The sequence below is a fragment of the Mytilus edulis genome, chromosome 3 (assembly GCF_963676685.1).
Source record: "Mytilus edulis chromosome 3, xbMytEdul2.2, whole genome shotgun sequence".
Lineage (NCBI taxonomy): Eukaryota > Metazoa > Mollusca > Bivalvia > Mytilida > Mytilidae > Mytilus > Mytilus edulis.
In genome coordinates, this window is record NC_092346.1 from 57,129,182 (window position 1) to 57,150,700 (window position 21,519).

Consider the following 21,519-nt stretch of genomic DNA (forward strand, 5'->3'; position numbering starts at 1 on the left):
TAGGGTCCACATGAACCTTAAACAAGAGTGGACACACAGAAATGTCTCTTCTTCTTCTTCTTTATATACAGAAAAACATCAACTGGTTGATGATTACTTTCCGGCGCATGCTTTACTAATCATTGATATTGTGTTGATAGTCCTAAATATAAAGCTTTAGTACAATTGTAATATAAGCTTAACATTAACCAAGAAAACTAAACAATGACCAATGAACCATGAAAACGAGGTCAAAGTCAGATGAACCATGCCAGGCAGACATGTACATCTAGCAATTCTTCCATACAACACATATTGTTGACCTATTGCTTATAGTTTAAGAAAAACAGACCAAAACACAAAAACTTAACACTGAGTAATGTACCGTGAAATGAGGTCATGGTCAGATGACACCTGCCAGTTGGACATGTACACCTTACAGTCCTTCCATACATCGAATATACTAAACCTATTGCTTATTGTATCTGAGATATGGACCAAAACTTAACCTTGTTCACTGATCCATGAAATGAGGTCGAGGTCAAGTGAAAACTGTCTGATATGCATGTGGACCTTGCAAGGTACGCACATACCAAATATAGTTATCCTATTATTTATAATAAGAGAGAATTTAACATTACAAAAAAAATATTCAAGTAGTCACTGAACCATGAAAATGAGGTCAAGGACATTTGACATGTGACCGACGGAAACTTAATAACATGGGGCATCTATATACAAAGTATGAAACATCCAGGTCTTCCACCTTCTAAATTATAAAGCTTTTAAGAAGTTAGCTAACGCCGCCACTGCCGCCGCCGCCGGATCACTATCGAGTTTTTACACTTAAAATCCAATAATTACAATTTAGGAGATAATGGATATAGCCAGTACCTGTTTAAACCCATCGAGGGTTGTCAAACTGGCTAGTGGCTGTGGCAGGTGGTTCCAAATTTGGATGGCACTCAGGAAGTAGGAATTGTGGTATACTAGGGTTCGACAGTGTGGTGGGAGGTATATGATGTTAATATGTCATCGAGTTGGTCAATATAAAGGTATGGCTCTGTTGTGATGTCTACGATGTTGTTGACTATCTTGTATAGTAAGATGGTTTTAACTTTGACTCTTCTAGATCGAAGGGTTTCCCATCCAAGGCTTGTGAGCATAGTACTAACACTGCTTGTTTGTTGGTAATTATTGGAAACAAATCTGGTCCCTCTGCATTGATAAAATAATGTATTTACAATGTAACACATATATGTATATATTTGTTCATATGTAATTTACACCTCAAAATGAAATATTAGAATATACAGGGGAACGTTAGTGTAAGAGCCCGAACTCCTAACTGGAACCAGAGAGTCAGACATATAATACAATTGAATTATATATCTCTGCATGTTGCCTGGAACAAATTATCTTCGTAGATATAGGAAGATGTGGTATGAGTGCCAATGAGACAACTCTTCATCCAAGTCACAATTTATAAAAGTAAACCATTATAGGTCAAGGTACGGTCTTCAACACGGAGCATTGGCTTACACCGAACAGCAAGCTATAAAGGGCCTAAAAAATACTAGTGTAAAACCATTCAAACGGGAAAAACAACGGCCTATCTAGTAGAAAGCCGTGGTGTAGTGGTTAGTGCATCGGACTACTAACACAAAGGTTCCTGGTTCGATTCCCGTTTGGGATGAAAATTTCAGGAACTCAATTTTCGGGTACTCGCACCAAAGTGGAAAGGGATTAATATAAGTTGCAAAACTTGTTTCCCAATCCACTATGAATAAATATGTTTAAACTAGTATAGAAAAAAACGAAAAACACGATAAACCACATAAACAAACGACAACTACTGAACATCAGGTTCCTGACTTAGGACAGTTGCAAACAATTGCAACGGGATTAAACGTTTTAATGGTACCAAAACTTCTCCCGTATCCGAAACAATAGTGTAACATCACAACATAGAAAGACACTTGATAAAATATCAATTGGAATGACTTAACTATAAATTAAAAAAAAACGTGTCGTAGTAACACAAATTAAGGTTTATGTACCCTTCTGTAGCCTTTTTTGTACGAACTTTTCAAACTTCAATTGTATCAAAACTACAGATATAATGAATAATAGAGATAGGCCATTTTGTACATATTCCAAGGGGAAACTTGATGCAAAGCATTATTTTTTACTGTTCCATTGCATTTAATAGAAAAAGAGGACTTTGTGGCAAATAAATCAAGATTTTTATAGAAAATCCACAGCCTTTATCCTTGTACTGTCATATTTGGCAATTTGATGACTGATAGATATAGGATTATTGCATGCAGTGCTAGCATTGATTTCCTTAAAACAAGTTTATAAATGTAGTTATTGGTTAAGACAAGTATAAATATGGCCAAAATCAAGTACACCTTTTAGGGTGCGCTCGACTTTAGTGACTCAGCACGAGGTGTTTTGGAATTTACAGGTTACTTAGAACTTTTTGTAAAAAATAAACACTAGCACATCATAGAAAATCAAGTGAGTAATTTATGTTTCAAATTTTATAACAAAAATCTCTGTATTAAAGGCTGTGGATTTTCTATAAAAATCTTGATTTATTTGCCACAAAATCCTCTTTTTCTATCAAATGCAATGAAACAGTAAAAAATAATGCTTTGCATCAAGTTTCCCCTTGGAATATGTACTAAATGGCCTATCTCTATTATTTATTATATCTGTAGTTTTGATACAATTGAGGTTTGAAAAATTCGTACGAAAATGGCTACAGAAGGGTACATAAACCTTAACACACAATGAACGAATAGTTTTGATCTATGATACAATGTAAATATACAAATCTAATAACAATAAGGGATGAATAATTAAAGTAAAAGTATTATACCGCTGTGAAATGTTAAACAATTTCAGAAAATATCAACTTTGAAAAAACTTACGTCATATTATACACAGGTGAATGAAAATAATTTTGTTGTTAAGTATACATCTTCTTCTGTCTGTATAATCTTCCATTTAGGAGTACATGCATGTAAGTTCTGCTATCAAGGGTGTCAATATTGGTGCAAAAATTCTCGATTGTGGATGAGAAACACGACAAAATGCTGCAAGATGGTTCAACCTACAAAGCATAATAATATACTGCGATTCAGATTGTATAGCTTCCGTTCGAATATTTGACTTGTGCAGCCCTGGAAAAAGAGTACCGGCTAATTTTTGTGTACAACACGTAGCGTGGTTTTGTCCAGCATCCGCAAGTTCAATTTTAACAGCTTTATCTACAGGTGTAAATCGGTATACAGAAAAGATCATATAACAATTCAAGATAGGTCTTCATATTAGAATACATGTTTGCCAAATCAATCGGTTGAGTGTCTAACATTGGGGGATATGAAACAATTTTAACATCAGGGCGGTTCTGTGTAGTAGGACAAATGACAAATGAACCCAGTCCAATGAGAAAAGAATATTGTGTCTTGTAGCATGCAACCTTATAATATCCTCAAAGTCCCCAAACAAAGTAAGAAAAGCCATCATTGATCGACAGTATACACTTGCCATGACCTTCAAATTTGATTTGTTATCTGACATTGATCTCAGCATCGGTAATATCTTTGTCAATTCGGGGCCTTTTTTTATATATATATATATCTAATTATGGTATGGGTGTGGGTTTCGTTCATTGTTGAAGGCCGTACGATGACCCAATCGATGTTTTAAATTTCTAAGTAATTTGGTCTTTGATAGAGATTTGTCTCATTGACAATTCTACTACATCTTATTCTTATCTTTAACATAATTCTATATTTACAGAGTGTGTAAATCTAAGGCAGCAGTAAAACTGAGGCAATCACATGAACTTTGAGATCACCGGATGCGTCGACAGTGTAAGATGTTTTTGCTTTGCATGCATCAACCGCTATGCGAATCCACAGTCAGTCAAAGTGTCGCACACATGAATGGTACAACTATGGCATCTGTATTTATACGAACAACAGAGATGCCAAATGTGAAGCAGAATCTGGAACTCAACCAATAACCAACTACATTTATTTAATAAGTTTCGTATTTTCAAAGTAGTGTTTTGCAGAATATTGTTTGTCTTTTTGTCATTCCTCTATCTTTGCCAAGGCCTTGACCGATTGTCTTTTTGTCATTCCTCTATCTTTGCCAAGGCATTGCCCGATTGTCTTTTTGTCATTCATCTATCTTTGCCAAGGCCTTGCCCGATTGTCTTTTTGTCATTTCTCTTTCTTTGCCAAGGCCTTGCCCGATTGTCTTTGGTTAATACGTTTGAATATCTTTGGTATCTTCAGACTCTGTTGTAGCAGCAAAGTGTGAGGAACACAATCCTATCACTGAAGTCGGTACTATGTCAGCGTACACGAGCGTAAAATGGATATCTTTAATTTCCATACGATAGGACAGAGGATGTGTTACTGGGTGAACTGGAAAATTATCAACTTGAAAGTTGAAATCAGCATGTGACGTTTGTCATAGATTTGGACTTGAAATCTTCTATCTGTGTCAAATGAAAGTCAAACTCGCTGAATCACACGGACTTCTGAAGGATTGAAATATAATTCGATGCGTCGACAGCAGAGTGTCTTTTGTCGTGCATGTATATGATTCGAATGAACCAAAGTTAGAGGGAATTGCATCTGTACACCTATCGATTAGAAAACTGTGTTAAAATATCGTAATTTCCTGTTTGTGGGAAATGAAACAAACTCGATACACTGCTGTTTAATGGCAAATAGCACAGTTTAAAGGGTGAAACTTAATGTACTATATAGCTTTAAAGATAATAGGGTGACACTTTATGTACTATATAGCTTTAAAGATAAGAAGATGTGGTAGGATTTCTGATGAGACAGCTCTTATCAGATACCAAATGACGTATAAGTTGAAAATATAAAGGTCACCGTACATCCTTCAATAATGAGCAAAAAAGTTTTGTTATGTTTAGATTTTCAATATGATTCCAAATTTTAATATATCTTACAGCTTGAAAGCTTATTTTACCTTTGAAATTAACACAATGTGCACACACTTAAATGTCTCACCTGCTTTGTTTATGATTGAATTTATTGTGGAAGCCTTAAAGGAGCACTAGCTACGATATATATAAAAAAATAAAGTATGATTTTTTTTTAGATCAATCATTAATCAAATTGGAATAATCAAATAATAATTTGCTTTGAGCAAACAATTTCCTTTAATTTTGTTGAAATAAGCGATTAAACATAATTTTTGACTGATTCACTTGCAAGTGAAAACGTCATCATCATTCTAACCGGTATTCATGTGAACTTCAAGTTAACCCCTAGCTAGAGATTGACAACGCATGCATTGTACGTGTACTGGTTATTTAAAGAAAAAGAATGTCAACAATGAAAGTGAAAGTACGGCAAATCATTTGATTACTAATTCGATGCACATAAAATCATTTGTATATGGTTAAAAACAATGAGAAACATCTATTTTTAATCTATAAAATAAAATCAAACAGACCTATAAAAATCCAATTGCACGTGTTGGTTTAATCTATTCGTATCTTTATTTTTGTTTACATCGCTTATATGGTCATCTGAGGTCAAATCGATAGTTAATTAGGTGGCGTCTGGACTAAAATACACACGAAACGAACAACTATATTATCTACCCCATGCTCTGTAAACTGTTTATTTTAGACTTTTGATAGTTTGGATAAATGTTTTACCTTGTTATAAACCAAATATGAGAATTTGAGTCAAATCGGTTACAATGAATTTGACAGCTAGTGCCCCTTTAAGATATGAAAGTTTTTACTACAAGTATCACACAAATTTAACAATTATCGATTTTTGAAAATGAGTTCACGGCAATACCGATATGAACAATTCAAGATAAACATGTACCATTCCAGATAAACATGTACCAATTCCAGATAAACATGTACCAATTCCAGATAAACGTGTACACCTTACAATCCTTCCATATAACATCAACTAGTGTGTGTTTTTTTGCTTAAAGCATTCGAGAAACAGATCAAACCTCAATACCTTAACATTGATCAATGAACCATGACAATAAGGTCAAGGTCATACGAACGCTAACAGACAGTCGTGCACATGTTACAATTATTCAATACTCCAAATATAGTTTACCTATTGCTTATAGAAAAAACCACGACAACTTATCCTTATGAAAATGACGTCACGGTTACATGAAATCTGCATGAAAGACACATAAACCTTACAATTATTCCAAACACCAAATATGATTGGCCTATTGAAAACCATAAAAATTTAACAGTGACAAATAAACCATGAAAATGAGGTTAAAGTCATTTGAAATCTGCCAGACAGACATGTTCATCTTATATCATTACATATACACCAAATGTAGTGGTCATGTTGCTTGTAGGATCTGGTAAAATAAACCAAACCCTAAATAAAACTAAAATTTGGTTAAAGAAATTGAGATCGAAGTTAAGTGAAAATACCTGTCTGATATGTACACCTTACAAACATTGTACATACAAAATCATAGTTGACCTATTGCTTATAGTATCTGAGGTATGGACTTGACCACGAAAACCTAACCTTGATAACTGCTCCATGAAATGAGGTCGATGTCAGGTTAACTCTGATGAGAGACATGTGGATCTTGCAAGGAAACCAATATATACCAAATAAAGACTAGTTATCTTATTACTTAATAAAAAGTGAGCGTTTGACATTCCTATCAAGAAGATTTTTTTTCAAATGGTCATTGAACCATGAAAATGAGGTCAAAGACAATGGACATATGGCTGACAAAAAAATTGTAACAACAGGTATCTGCATTCAATCATGGTATAAAAGCACTATGTATATTTGATGCTCCTGTAGCGCCGTTTAATTACTGCGTCTGAGTTTGTATAGTAAAGTTCTGATATAGACTATAAAATTATGAAAACTAAGTATTATAAAACTCAATCATGCACCGGACGTCTAAGTTTGTATAGTAAAGTTCTGATATAGACTATAAAATGAAAACTAAGTATTATAAAACTCAATCATGCCTCGGACACAACTTTTTGGAATGATTGAAATGCATAGATTATATATTTTGAAATTATTTAAAAATCGTTTTAAATAAACTTATTTCATGAAAACTTAGGTATAAAAGAGAAATTTTCTTGATTTATAGTAGTTGTGATACAATATTTTTACACAAGCTTTATTGTATGTTATTGGAATCTAATGGAACGATACAATTTTCCCCGTTTAAATGTATACTGACATCATTTTTTTTTTTTATCAAAAGGTTTCTTGGATTAGCCTTTTCGCTTAAAGAATAAAGCAGTATATATATATATATATATATGCGTAAGGTTTGAATAAAAAAATTAAAAACCCAAAACAGGTTTGTTAACAGTCTTTCAATAGCAAATCGAGAAGCATGGCACCCATTGTTCACAAATTTTGCCAATTTTTCTAGCAAAACGCTAACTGAATAAAATAACAAAAACAGCACCATACGACTTTAAATGACGACCTTTCTTAAATAGAGCATGGAAGTAATATTCAAATATTACTTTCATGAATAGAGTAAAATCTTTTTTCCATGACTGTGTAAAAGTTTCACCGTGTAATAATAGGTGAATTTAAACTCTTATAATAATCGACTTTTTCTTATTCCGTCACTATAATGTCGATATGATACCTTATCTAAGGTGTCAAACGTGTACGATTTCCTTTTCCTCGGAGCTACATCATAGTACATGACGACTTTAGCAGTTATCTCATAATTCTCCTTTGGTTAACGTGTGCTTTTCAAGCACGTTTCAATAAAAACAGTGTTTCATAGTTATCGGCCAATCGCACACATGCAGATGTCTTAGGTTATATTAATGTATATAGGGGACAAAAATTTCAAAGACAAGTGTCTGTGTAATCTCAGCAAGTGCCGATAAAAGTCTCAATCTTGACTTTACATGTCTATATGGTTGGTTTTGATAACCTCGGATAATGAAAAAAGAGACAAATCATACCAGGGATTTGTTTTGTAACTTACTATACAAATCCTTAATTGAACATACCAAGAGGACAATAAAAATCAGAAGACGAAAAATTACCCCCGAAAATGAAAATGAAAAAAACGACGGTAAAAGGCAATTAACAAAACTATAGTCCATTAATTTTTGTTTGATAGGTGTCTCATTGGCAATTAAACCACGTCACATGATTTGAAAAAAAAATCCATAGACCATATTCTACATGAGAACAATATATTCCTACCAACAAAAACACCAAGAGAGGCAGACGTTTGACTATCTTTCCTTTGATAAAAAGTTTTGTATTTGGTTCTAGTATTGCAGATGAAACAAAATATATGTCATATATTGCAAGCAGTTTTTTTTTATATTCATGTTTTATAAACTAAATGATATATTCCATAAACTAATTGAGATATGTTTTTATAGAATTAAGATATCTTATGAGATTCATAAGATTTTCAAGTTTAAAAAAAAAGATTAATAAGCTACCTTATTAGATTATTAAGATATCAAATACAGTAAATAAGATATGTTTTATAATTTAAAACTATGTTTACTACTCTGCCGTTGTCAAATTTGAAATATCGTAACTGTCGTCACCGTTAAAAGTTTGGAATTGTGCTAGTTCATATCGCACATTATTATTTTTATTTAAAGCATATATTTGCAGTCCCTGTTGTAATTAGTCATATGACCTATATGTTATGTTTAACAAACTTTAAGAATGGTACTAGCGTCTTAACTGATGTTCAGTTTAACTTTTTTATTGTATAAATTTCAAGATTGTTATAGTTTAATCAAATAAGCCTGATTTTAACATCACAATCATACTGATGAAGGATATCTGTTATCCGTCTGGAAATATTTATAAATAATTACATTTATAGTTTCCTTTTTATTTTTGTTATTTGTGCTGTTTTGTACACTTTTTAGGCGTTTATATAATTTATTTATTGTGTACATGTATCGTTACTCGTAACGACCCAGCGCCCTCGTGGGAAAAATCGTTGACTATTATTTATATCTCATACCGTATTTGCCCAGTTTAAATGACAACTTAGAAATGATATTATATATACATTTTTGCGCCTGTCCCAAGTCAGGAGCCTCTGGCATTTGTTAGTCTTGTATGATTTTTAATTTTAGTTTCTTGTGTATATTTCGGAGTTTAGTATGACGTCCATTATCACTGAACTAGTAAACATTTTTGTTTAGGGGCCAGCTGAAGCACACCTCCGGGTTCGGGAGTTTCTCGCTGCATGCTGCATTGAAGCCGCTGTTGTCTGCTCTTTGGTCGGGTTGTTGTCTTTTTGACACATTCCCATTTCCATTTCAATTCTCAATTTTATATATCATAAAGAATACAAGATATCTTATATCCTTTAGAAGATATCTTCAAATTTGTATAAATATAAAAACTGTATGGTATAAACAAGACTATCAAGGATTTGTATAGTATACAAATCATTGGTACAAACATATTGGTCGTTTCGTGTAGTTTTTCCGAATGCATTCCGAGTTAAATATTTCGGAGTTGTCTTTCTTTTATTACAATAGTTTTCACCTTTTAAAGCTAGAGTTCTTTTTTTTTACTTTTGTTTATGAATCCTTCATCCAAGCTGCAATGAAACTCAACAACATTAGTTTTCCACTACATAAATCTAACTTTATGTGTGGATTTTCTCGAAAGTGTTTTTGTGTATTTAGCTAAGGAGCTGAAAGATTCCTGCTCTGATTTTAGTATTTTAAACAAATACTTAGAAACTATAAAGCTCAACTAATTAAATTGGTATTTCACTAATGACTTATACTATCAATATTTATCGATGATAAAATTTGGCTATAGTTTTAGAGAATGCACTTATATCTTGATAAAACTTAACCCGTCTTAGAGGAAGTTCCAAGTGAATAGTTTGCTGGTTTTGGTGGAATTTCTTGACATATACTTTGTATAATAATCAATCAAGCCATTCCACTTTATAGTTTAATAACGGACTGGTATGATCCAGCTAAAAAATAATTCACGAAAACGAAATTTCTTTTGAAAACAAATTCGAATTCCGCCCTCCTAATACTACCCGCCCTCATTAATATTTCAGATAATTATATTTTTTGGTGTTGTTTTACTTGGCTTCTCTTTAAAAAAAAATATCCTTATAATATCTCTGGTGCTTCTTTCAATACAGCGGCGTAAAGTAACCAACAATCAATCAATCAATCTTTAAATACATTTCAAATGAAGAATAAGATTTGTTTTACGAAAACGAGCACACTGATTTACCTTTTATTTTATTTTTTTTATTATATATTGTTATTTCAAATTACAGCAGCGGCCGGTTATTTATAATATAAAAAAGAAGATGTGGTATGATTGCCAATGAGACAACTCTCCACAAGAAACCAAAATGACACAGAAATTAACAACTTTAGGTCACCGTACGTCAGCCTTCAACAATGAGCAAATCCCAAACCGCATAGTCAGCTATAAAAGGCCCTGAAATAACAAATGTAAAACAATTCAAAAGATAACACTAACGGCCTAATTAATCATACAAAAAATGAACGAGAAAAAATATGTAAAACATTAACAAACGACAACCACTGAATTACAGACTCCTGACTTGCCAAGTTGGGACAGGCTCATACATACAGAATGTGGCGGGGTTAAACTTGCTACCGGGATCCAAATACCCCCACCCCCACCCCCCAACCTGGGACAGTGGTGTAATAGGTCAACATTTATATACATTCTTGAACAATTTTTCGATAGAGACTTAATCGCTGTTGCGCAAATAATAACACAAATTACAATGATGATACGCCGGGTTGCATATAATTGCTTACACCCACTTCATTTGAACTATGGTGGATAGTTTTTTCGTTGACAATCGTATAGTGCAAATCTCCTTAATTTTACATTTATCAAGGATTTTAATAGTAACTTATAAATTTGTATTTTCCTACCATAACATTCTTGGTTTTATATTTATTTCGCGATATTGAATATGGCGAAAACTTCTCGATTTAACACGCACGCGTGTAAATCATTTGTTAGTGTCGCCTATATTCAAGATTTGTACGTAATGGTATCTGTATATACGAAAATAAGCCGAGATGACATGTGGTATGATTGCCAAGGCAGTATCTATATATTCATTAAAACAAGGACAACGTTTACAATCTTCCAAATGGCCCCGGATATTTAATACAAGTAACATAATCTGACAGATGTATTTCCAGAATGTAAAATGTTTAGTTGAAAATGTAAATAAATGTTTTCGACGAATCACTGAAATTCGTTTTTTTCGCATGTTTGCTTAAAGTGTTTCTTTAAATTTTACTACATCTTTTGAATAATCGGAATGTATCACTGAAATGACATTTGTGATGATTCTTATATCTTTTACTCTTTTGAGCAAAGTAACGAAGCAAAGCCATTGGCACGTTTTTGATAATGCACATTAAATGACGCAAGTAATTTCGATAAAAAATGTGTATCTAAAAAAGGTGTGGTAGATGGAATGTTATTTGTTTTTCAACTGAAATTAATAATCGTATTGAAAATCAAATCGATGCTTCCATGGGGTATACACTTATCAGTAGTTCAGTGGACATGCTTTCTAATTTTCTAGGTCGTAGAAAACTTATCCAGCCTGTTTCAAAAAGAACGCCAGTCTTCGGAAATTTGAATATAAATTCGGCTCTCGCAAATGTTTTATGCGTTCAATGTTATAGTGTACAGAGGTACGTTACTTTTTTTTTATATAGTTTAAAAAATCAAAGTTTCAAGTCAGTGGGTTCAATGCTTTGTAAAATATTAAAGGAATAACATGTTAACCCATCAATCAATCTTTAACATTGTGTAACATGGGAGCATAACAATTATTCCTATGTTTAACTAATAACTTTCTCCAAACCAAATTCTTCTAAATCGAAAAAAAATCATTCAAAATGATATTTCTACTATTCAAATATCTTGTCGTAGGCGTGGTTTAACCATAACCAATAAGAAATCAGCTAAGGATGAATTTCCACGAGTGTACATCGATCAAGTGTAAAGTCGCGTGTGATTGGGGTGGGTTTCTAATATTCAATCAAGTTTTACTTAGAATGAGATTTTGATTATCTCAGTTGTCACCAAGTGTACAGATATTACAGATATAGCATATTATGCAGAAAAAAAACATATAATTCATTTCTTTGAAATTTTGGATACAAAAAGAAAACTTTGAAGAGTACAGCTTTAATTATTGTAAGTAAATATAATACCATTGTTTTATACTGATTTAAATATATAAATTAATTAATATTGTCTATCTCTTGGTATTGTTGAATTATTTATTTGACTAATGTGCACACTTTTATTTTTTTGTTAACATAATGTTTATTTTTTCTATCATTTTTCGTCGTATTAAACCATCTTATAATTAAATTCGCATAATTTATTATTACGGGGGAAATACTTATTGTAATATTTTTTGTTTTTTCGTATTTTTCAAGTCATTGAATTTACATAAACAATCTTATATTTGCTATCGTGTGTTATTGTATTTACTAATTCATTGTTCTTACATTTATTTAATATTGAAAGAAATATGCCATCGTGCCGTGACGTGAGAAAAACAATATTATCAATTGATGAAATCCCCAAAGCACCTGTTGTTTCATATTTCAATGCACCGATACTATAAACAAATTTATAAAATTGTTCAGTTTTCCCGAGTTTTGAAAATTGAATGCCATACAGTTACTAATCTTGTTTTCCACCACATTTTAATTTAGCATGTTATTATACCTTTATTTCAAACTAGAGACATGTATTAACATATTTGTGTATATGAAGGAAAAATTAAATATCAGATAATATAATGTGAAACTTTTTTTATCAGGTAAAAAAGGTTAAAGTCCTCTTTTTATCTACATTTCACTTTCAGTTCTCGATATCTCCTACTTTCTTACCTTTGGTCGCACTTATTAACGGGGAAGCAGTTATTAATAGGCTGCAACCAAAGATGATCTCAGATCTTGGCAAATTTTCTATAAAAAAAAGTGCAAGGTACAATAATATAGTTTTCACTATCCTAAATGTTGATAAACAATCTGATCAATTTTAACTACTGATGTAATAAGATTTATCAGGACCTCAGAACTTTGACCAATCTTTTTATCTCTTAAGTAAATTGAAAATAAAATTGTATTTGAAGGATGGAGAGGTTTCTTTCAAAGCAGGTAAACTATTTATTTTATCCATAAACGACATAAAATAAATTGAAATTTGGCTTAAAACTTGTGAACAATTTCAGGTGCAAAAAAATAACAAAATAACGTTTAAGGAATAAAAAACAGATAAACGAAATAGATTTAAATTTTAAAATTAATAAAAATATAATACAATTGAATATAATTTTAAACGTGACTTTAGTTGTACTTGGTATTGAAATCATTGGGTGAAGTTGAATTAGATGATTTATTTGATTTTTTAAAAGCTGTTGAAGCCATTATCAAATAATCAATTATAATCGACTTTTGATAAATTGTCCCATTAACTGAAATCATATTTAACTAAGTTAAATAGACTTAAGAAATTACACTTAAAGATTTAAAGGCCGAATAATTATGGGACAGCCATAGTATTATGTGGTTCATTTGTCACATTACACAAGAAGGCCGACGAATGTCGCGTGCCGTGTACTATGGCAGAACGGTGCGAGATAATAACCTACAGGCAATACGCCGTCTTGTCCCTTATTGGCCATTGAATATTTTCCAGGTAAACCGATGGACTAATTATTTCCAGTAGCATATGTAAATTGTGATAAGAGGGTTATATTTAAACACCATAAAAGATGACATCTTTTACGCCGTTGTTATTAAACAAATCACCGTCAGGCCTCTCTCACCTGTCGCACGCGCCATTGTCAAATAACCAGGTAACGTAATTTCGATGTCGCGTGGTCACTTGTACCTTTTGTATTAAACTGACCAAGGATGTCCGCGACAGGTGACCAGCTTTTCATTACAGTTTATTATTTTTATCAGTTTTATAGTGTAACATTATTCCTCAGGTTACAAAATAACCCTTCGTAAGTCTGAAAGCTTGTCTTCATCTCCCATAAACTCCACACATTCAATATGCTCAATATTCTGGCAAGTCAAGCATGATAATTGATCACAATTAAAAACTATAGCATAAACACCTTGGTTGATGTGGTCATTTAGTGATGTTGGTCACTTGAAACTTGAAACCCTATATAAAATTAAATGCCTACAAGAAGTTTTATTGTAATATCAGTAAAAGTGTTGACAAAATTATAGCTATGATTTTTAATCATTTTGTCACTGTAGACAATATAAATATCAGAGACATATAATACAATATTAATGCTATCTGTCCTGTTTCTAAATCTAAATCTTGATGAACATTCTTGATAATTCAAATACCCTTTTTGGTTCAAGCTTAGCAAAACCCTATTAATTATTTTTCTGCAAACATCACATCATTTACAATACAGCAAATTTTAGCTCATTCCTTTCTAATGGGGAAAAAATAGTGTAAATACATAAAAGATGTTGGTCAGTTGATATTCATTTCTAAGTTGATGTGACTAGATTTAATTAACAATTAACAATTTAATTAATTAACAATTGACAATTTTTCCTGATTTTTCTATTCTGAAAGAGTCGTTTCCCTTGAATTAAGTTTTTTTTTTAAATCAATGATTATTTCAAATATATGCAAACTTAATTTTCAACCATTTATGAAATTGGCGGCATCCTTCATGAAAAATGATAATATAGTTTTTATAAGCTTGGCTTTTTTTTTGGGACAAAATATTATTGACAAAATTTCCCCAAAGAAAAACATCTACAATTGAAAGAAAAAAAGAACTTGTTAAAAATCTTAGTTTTTAAGTTATTATGTGAAGGTTTTTTTTTTTTTAATTTTGATTATGTATTTTTTAATATATATGGCTAAATGAATGATTGTTATTTACCTTTATTGAAGGAAATAAAATATGGATAAATATTGATTTTAAATGCATGCAACTGTCACAATGATCACCTTTCTCTCTTCACAATAGGATGAATTTCATATAATACACAGTTTAACATCTACAACTTAATATTAGAATTAAACAGTATTTGAAACTTCTAACAATTTCTGGCATGTTTGAGATATTTTCAATAACTATCATAAAGCAAACAGCTGATATAAAAAACCAAATTGTATAATTATGACTGGGAATAGTATATTTACAGTCAATATATTATGTCTCTGATTATTTGAAATATGTTCTAAATGTGGTTCATTAATTTAAAAAACAAATTTATGTTTGTGCATTTGTTGAAACACTGAGAGAAATTAAGATTTCAAATTTAGACTACTTTATTCTACATAAAGTCCAGATTCTAAAGCTAATCAAAATTGGAAACTGGATATATATTTAATTTTCTTGATCTCCGGGATCATCACAGATAAATTTTCAAAGATGATCCTAAATAAAATTGTTGAAAAACATTTCTAAAATACCCTTTGCAATGCTATAACATGTGGGTGGCTTTGATGGAAATCCAAGAGTGATGCTAAAAATGTTAGAGCCAAGAACCACCATCCTCAACAAGCCTGTGGTTATCCCTTAGCTCTAAATGTATTTATTTTACAATATTTATGGCGAACGGAAATCGAAAGTTAATAGCAATCTTTCTTTGCAGAATTTCTGGTTATTTTATGAAATAAACAGAATTTTTTGCTGCACATTGATATTTATAAAGTAAATAATATTTTATTTACTGTAAGTGTTTTATAGTCCTCTTTTGGTACTTCTTATGGTCTATATAGACAATTTTATTCCAATTTATTATCTAAATTTTATGAATTAGTTTTTTGATATATAACTTTTGTTTCTATTATTACAAAACAGAGACATTTAGTATAATTTTTTTTCTTAATTTTATTATTTAAGAATCTTTTTAAAAGATGAATTTAAAACACATTTTTGATAATTACTTGGTAAGAGAAATTTGATATAAACTAAAAAATAAGATAACATGTATTTAATTCTTGTTTAGCAGTTTTTGTACATTAGTAGTATTTTGGAAATGGTGTTTTGACTTGATTGGTCATCAAAATGCTGTTTCAAAATGAGTTATTAAAACCAAAATAATGAAGGCTTAGATAATTCATTTATACTCTTTTAAATATTTGAACAGAGAGTAAAGAAAGACTATTTTAACATTAGAGTGTATAACTTTTTAACTTCTTGTAGGTTCACAGTATACTGAGCCAAGTAAGCAGTTGGATGAAATCAACCATTTGAGGATGTGTGCATTTTCTTAATTTTTACAAAAACATTTTCTGATTAAAAACTTTGGTCCATAAATAAGATGAAAACCGAAGACATAAATGATTCTGCACAAATATTGAGAGATATTCTACAAAACCGAGAAAAACAAATGCAAGAAAATAGTAATAATAACAGTATAAAGGAAATTTGTGGAAATATTCAAGAAGATTCTTGTCAGACATCAGATTTAGAAAAAATGACAATGAAAGCAATGGCTACCACATACAGGGGAGACAACCATGAACAGGAATCGGAACATTCTTCTGATGAACTGTCATTAGATGGCAGTGACTATGGCAGCGATCAAAATCAATTAATGGATGAAATGGAGGGCAGCGAGTCTATGTATGATATGAAAAATAATGACAGGAACTCTGTCGACGGTGATGAAAATAAAGAAGCAAAGCGTGCACGTGTTGAAAACATTTTATCACATATAAGACAGTCCCCTCCTAGCCCAGGGGATCAAGGTGATAATCATTCACAAGAAGTGCGGAGACCAAAAAGAAAACAATACCAACCACAACAACATGATTCTAAATTTCTTGATCATTCAGGCAACAAATACAGAAAACTAGAAAAGTTAGCATTGCAAGATCAATTACTTCAACTTCAGCAACAGTTGCAACTTGTCCAGAAACGGTACCTGGAAATACAGTATGATGATGAACAAGTCAATGGCGAAGAAGAAAATGAAAGTCCATTCCAATTCAGAATGAATTTAGATAAACCATTGTTTAATCACAAAATGTTTGAAAATGAACCTTTGCAGATGAATAGAACAAACCACATCAAAGAAAAAATAAATAGACTATGTGAAGAACCAAATAACCAACAAGCTAGGCCAGTAATTAGTGAACCACTTCAGCAATTGGATGTTTCTAATCTTACAAACTCTTTAAAGACAAAAATAACTGATGCTGTTTCTAATGCTGTGGAAAGTGTAGTTTGTGAATTGTTAAAAGATAAACCAAAGAGGGTAGAAAATGAGAAACCAAAGTCTAAACCAGAACCAGTACCCAGTCCAATACCAGTAAGAGAAATACCAGAGAGAGTCAAAGAAGAAAAACCTAAACTTATGATGCCACAACCACCACCTTTCAGATCATCACCCATGCGTGAACCAATGCATGATCACATTGGTCAAATGGCCAGAATTTTAGAAAAAGCTAGTGCCTTTGAGCCACCAAGAGGCCTAACTCCAGATTTTAATAGACCTCCACATCTACATCCATCATTACCATTTCATCTACCATTTTCTTATTTTCCGCAATCTCATTTACTGCATCCTCCATCTATCTACTCTTGTGCTCCACTATCTGAATCAGAACAAACAGAACCATTGCCATTAGTTGTGAATACACCAAAGAAGAAACGTACAAAAGTTACAGACACCAGAATTTCACCAAAAACTGCTAGAGCATTATTGGGACAAGATCCAATGTCTTTTGCTCATTTACATATGGAGCAGTCAGAACAGAGACACCATTTTCCTGGACTAATTCCACATCATCTTCCAACAAGTGTGGCGATTCCTAATCCAAGTTTACAGAATCCATCTGACATATTAGGGTTTTATCGAGGAGAGCATCAGTTCGGTGATCCACGCTCAAGCAACCACTCACCTCTTCATGCTGACCACCCATCACCAAGTTGTTCTGTCAGTTCACCATCAGACAGCTACAAGATGTTTGAAGGTTCCGACAGCTTTGATGGTCATCACATGCATGTCATATCCTTTTTTAAGAAATGAAAATTAAAATGAAGAACGTTTCCAGTTAGCAAAGTAAGCCATTTTTGTTTTTTGCATGGATGTATTATTTTATTATCTCTTTTGTAAGTGATACCATTTATATATAAAGGATTTCAAATCTTTGCAGTAAAACCCTTTTGCATTGCTTTACAATGTTTTTTGGTTTAATGAAGATCTATTCAGCCACACACATGTATATGAAAAGTTTCACCAGTTGAAATAACAAATTATTATTTCCAAAATAAAGATAAATAGGGAAATCAAATAAGGACACACTTATACATGTATTATAATGATATCATGGATTTAAAAACCCAACTAAATTCAGAGAAAACTTGTAGACTTTGGTAAATTCATAATTTATTTCAGTTTTTTGCTAAAAATTTGAACAACTAAGGAAATTGTGAGATTAATTACAGCTAAATACCAGTTATGTGTTATAGTAAATTGTCAATAGAAAAAAATGAAAATTTTTAATTATTGCAAAATTGACCCTATCACATCTTTTACGTTTAAAAATAAAAATGTTCGGACTAATTAAACTTTAGATAGTGTCAAAAAACTTTGTTAATGAAACTACAAAAACATTTTCAATCTGTATCATGTAAGTTTCAGCACTTCATTTGTGAATTATTACTTTCTTTCATTTGTTAATTAAGCAGCTTATTTTCCATTAGTAATGTAAATTTATGCAAATGTTAGAAAGCTTTAAGGAAAATTAATGACAGCTTTAGCTGACAACCTTAATTGCAGAAATAGCATCCTTTTATTGCCATTTGAATAACACTTATCTTTGGTAACTGCACGCCAAAGGTAGCAAACATTGATCGTCTATTTAATGAAAAGATGTTCTGATATCATCTTTTAGTCACCTGAATAATTGCATATCAGACTCTTGAAGTAAAGTGAGCTCTGCTTATTTTATCCTTTTATGCAATATCAGTGTAAGAGTGGGTGTATTTTCTCATTTTGTTATAATTAATTGTCAAGATCTTTGAGATTTTCTGGTGAATTTCCTCCAGATAATCATGGTTTACCATCAATACGTTATTTGGTCATTCTTTGGATAATAGTTACAAGAAAATGGCATTAAGATACAGAAAAATAGAGTTCAATCCACTTATCAGATGATTCCAAGGTTTTGAATTTTAGAATTAAGCTTATGAATTATAATAGCAGTTGTTTAATCTTCCTCTGGCATAAAGTAATTGAATTGTTTTGGCCTTAAATTTCATAGCGAACAAATCAGGATTTTTCAAAACTATTCACGAAGCATTGTAGCTGTGTTTAATGTAAATTAAATATGAAAACATAGCAGAAATACCACTTCGTTCTATTTACTTTCAGCCTTTTTTTTACCTGGACAGTTTGTAATTCATTTTATAATTTAGTTTGATAACTGTCCATTTTTAGACACAGCATGAAAGTCTTTTATTCTGTTGATGACAAAAGAGACCTTTAATGGGTTTTATTGAAATTGAGGCAGAATTTAATCTTCCATAAATGCTGAAAGATGATCTTAACAGTAAACAGTCTTCACCTGAATGAACAAACTAATTGAAATTTGCAACTTTCAAGAATGTACATTTTAAGAAATTCACAAATTCTAAAGACAGCCTCTTGAGGTGAAGTTATCTTAATTTAAACTCAAACCGAGCAACGAAAAGATGGTAATGTAATTGGAGTATGAATTAACAATGAATTCTTGGTGCCTAAGTTATGAATTATTAAAAGATATCAAGTCCGTTCCTAAGAAAATTTTGAAGACTGTAATTGTCAAGGGTTTTAAGGCAAGCGACATTGATCTTCTTTTATTGAAAAGTTAGGGAAGTTTCTGGTCAGGTAGTCATGTGTAAGTTAATCGTCTTTGAGTGTTAAGTGATCTTTTAACAGTTAGTAATGGGGAATATGTCCAGTAATGATCACAAAGCTCGTGAGACTTCTTATTGTTGTTACTTTGAATCAAATATCATCCAAGCATTTATAAACACAACCAACAACTTAAGCAGCGATGATGATCACACTTTATAAATAATTAATAAAACTCATTTTCCTTTAGAGAGTGAAGAGGGCGTTTCGGAGATCAAGTTGCAGTGCCATTAAGATATGAAATATTCCTTAATGGACATACTTTAATCTTGAATTACCATACTTTTGATGGTGTTAGTCTCCTTTCAAGCATAAATTTTGTTTTTTCTTCAAACTTTAAAAAGTAAGATTAAGGCTGGTCTTCGTATGTTTTTCTCTAAATTGTAATTTATTCAAATTACCAACTAAGTACCGAGAAGCATCTTTCTCTCCTTTTATGTCACATGGGAGTTCACTTGTTAGACATTGGAAATATAGAAATTTTGATAATTATTCTGTTCTGACATTTAGTTTTAATAATGAATTTTACATCTATACTTAACATTCCTTTTCTATACTAAGAATGAACATGTTGTAGTAGTGCATTCTATAGAATTTAATTGCTCCAGCTTTTATATATAATTTTAAGGAAGGGAACCAAATTGTTGAATATATCATTTGTTAAGCAAAATGAAAATAAGAAGAATGGTATGATTGCCAATGAGACAACAGTCTTTCATTTACAAGACTTAGAACAGAGTTACTGAATATTTCAATAAAAAACCACAATATACTTAAAGGACAAAATGAATTTAGAGAGCAGTATGTTGTTATATTGTGTCCAAACCATGTTTTGAGCTTTTTTCCAACCTTTTAAGGAAGGGATTTAATATCGTGAAGACAGCAGTTAAGCTATGCTATTTTTGTCACAGCACCAACAATTGTTTAGTTTGAAAGTAAAGACAATAGTTTATTATAATGAAGCAACCAAATCTCTTTATCTTATAATCTACTGATTTCTGTTCCTTTTGTTTTCTAAAAAAGTAAGTTTGTATCTCTGTCACTTGAAATGTAAATAAAACTAAATGTAGGAATTTGTAATGTACTTCATTTCACAGAGTGTTGCAGGACCTCTGTTGACAGAATAGATATGATTTGTAGTTTTGAAAACATCACATCTTGCACATGGTATTTGCAGGTGTACATCAGCAGTGAATCATTCCAACCTTGATAGTAGAAACTGTCTTAGTTCACAATGTGTCACATCACTTTAAACAATAGATAGGTTGACAAAAGTTCAATAAGAAAATTCCAAATAGAAACTTTCTCACACTGTCAATGTTCCAAATCTAGATGTTGACATTTCCATACTGACATGTTGTGTTTTCCAGGTGCCAAGACCTACTCAATCATCTGATGTAGAATTAGTTCAAGTTAATCAAACTCACAAACATGCATGCTTTTCCTTCAACAGCTTTTATCTTTAGAATAGAATGTCAAAGATAAATAACTATTTTGTTTTGTACCAGTACCTCTTTTTCTATTTACCTTGTCTTTTTGTGGCTTCT

At 31.6% G+C, this 21,519-nt stretch overlaps 1 protein-coding gene across 5 annotated transcripts in view; it reads left to right on the forward strand.

Annotated features, from left to right (window-relative positions):
* Positions 1–12,050: 12,050 nt before the first annotated feature.
* The window catches only part of LOC139516919 (homeobox protein prospero-like), a 30,264-nt gene continuing 20,795 nt past the window's right edge, over positions 12,051–21,519 (forward strand). The window contains exons 1-2 of one of the 5 annotated variants that reach the window (XM_071307358.1): positions 12,051–12,257; positions 16,273–18,081. In XM_071307358.1, coding sequence (XP_071163459.1) covers positions 16,391–18,081 — 1,691 coding nt within the window. In that variant the 5' untranslated portion in view covers positions 12,051–12,257; positions 16,273–16,390. Of the gene's footprint in view, positions 12,258–13,154; positions 13,235–13,656; positions 13,776–13,806; positions 13,936–14,069; positions 14,089–16,272; positions 18,082–21,519 lie in introns of those variants that run through there. The other 4 variants (XM_071307359.1, XM_071307361.1, XM_071307363.1 and 1 more) reach the window with 4 other exon arrangements.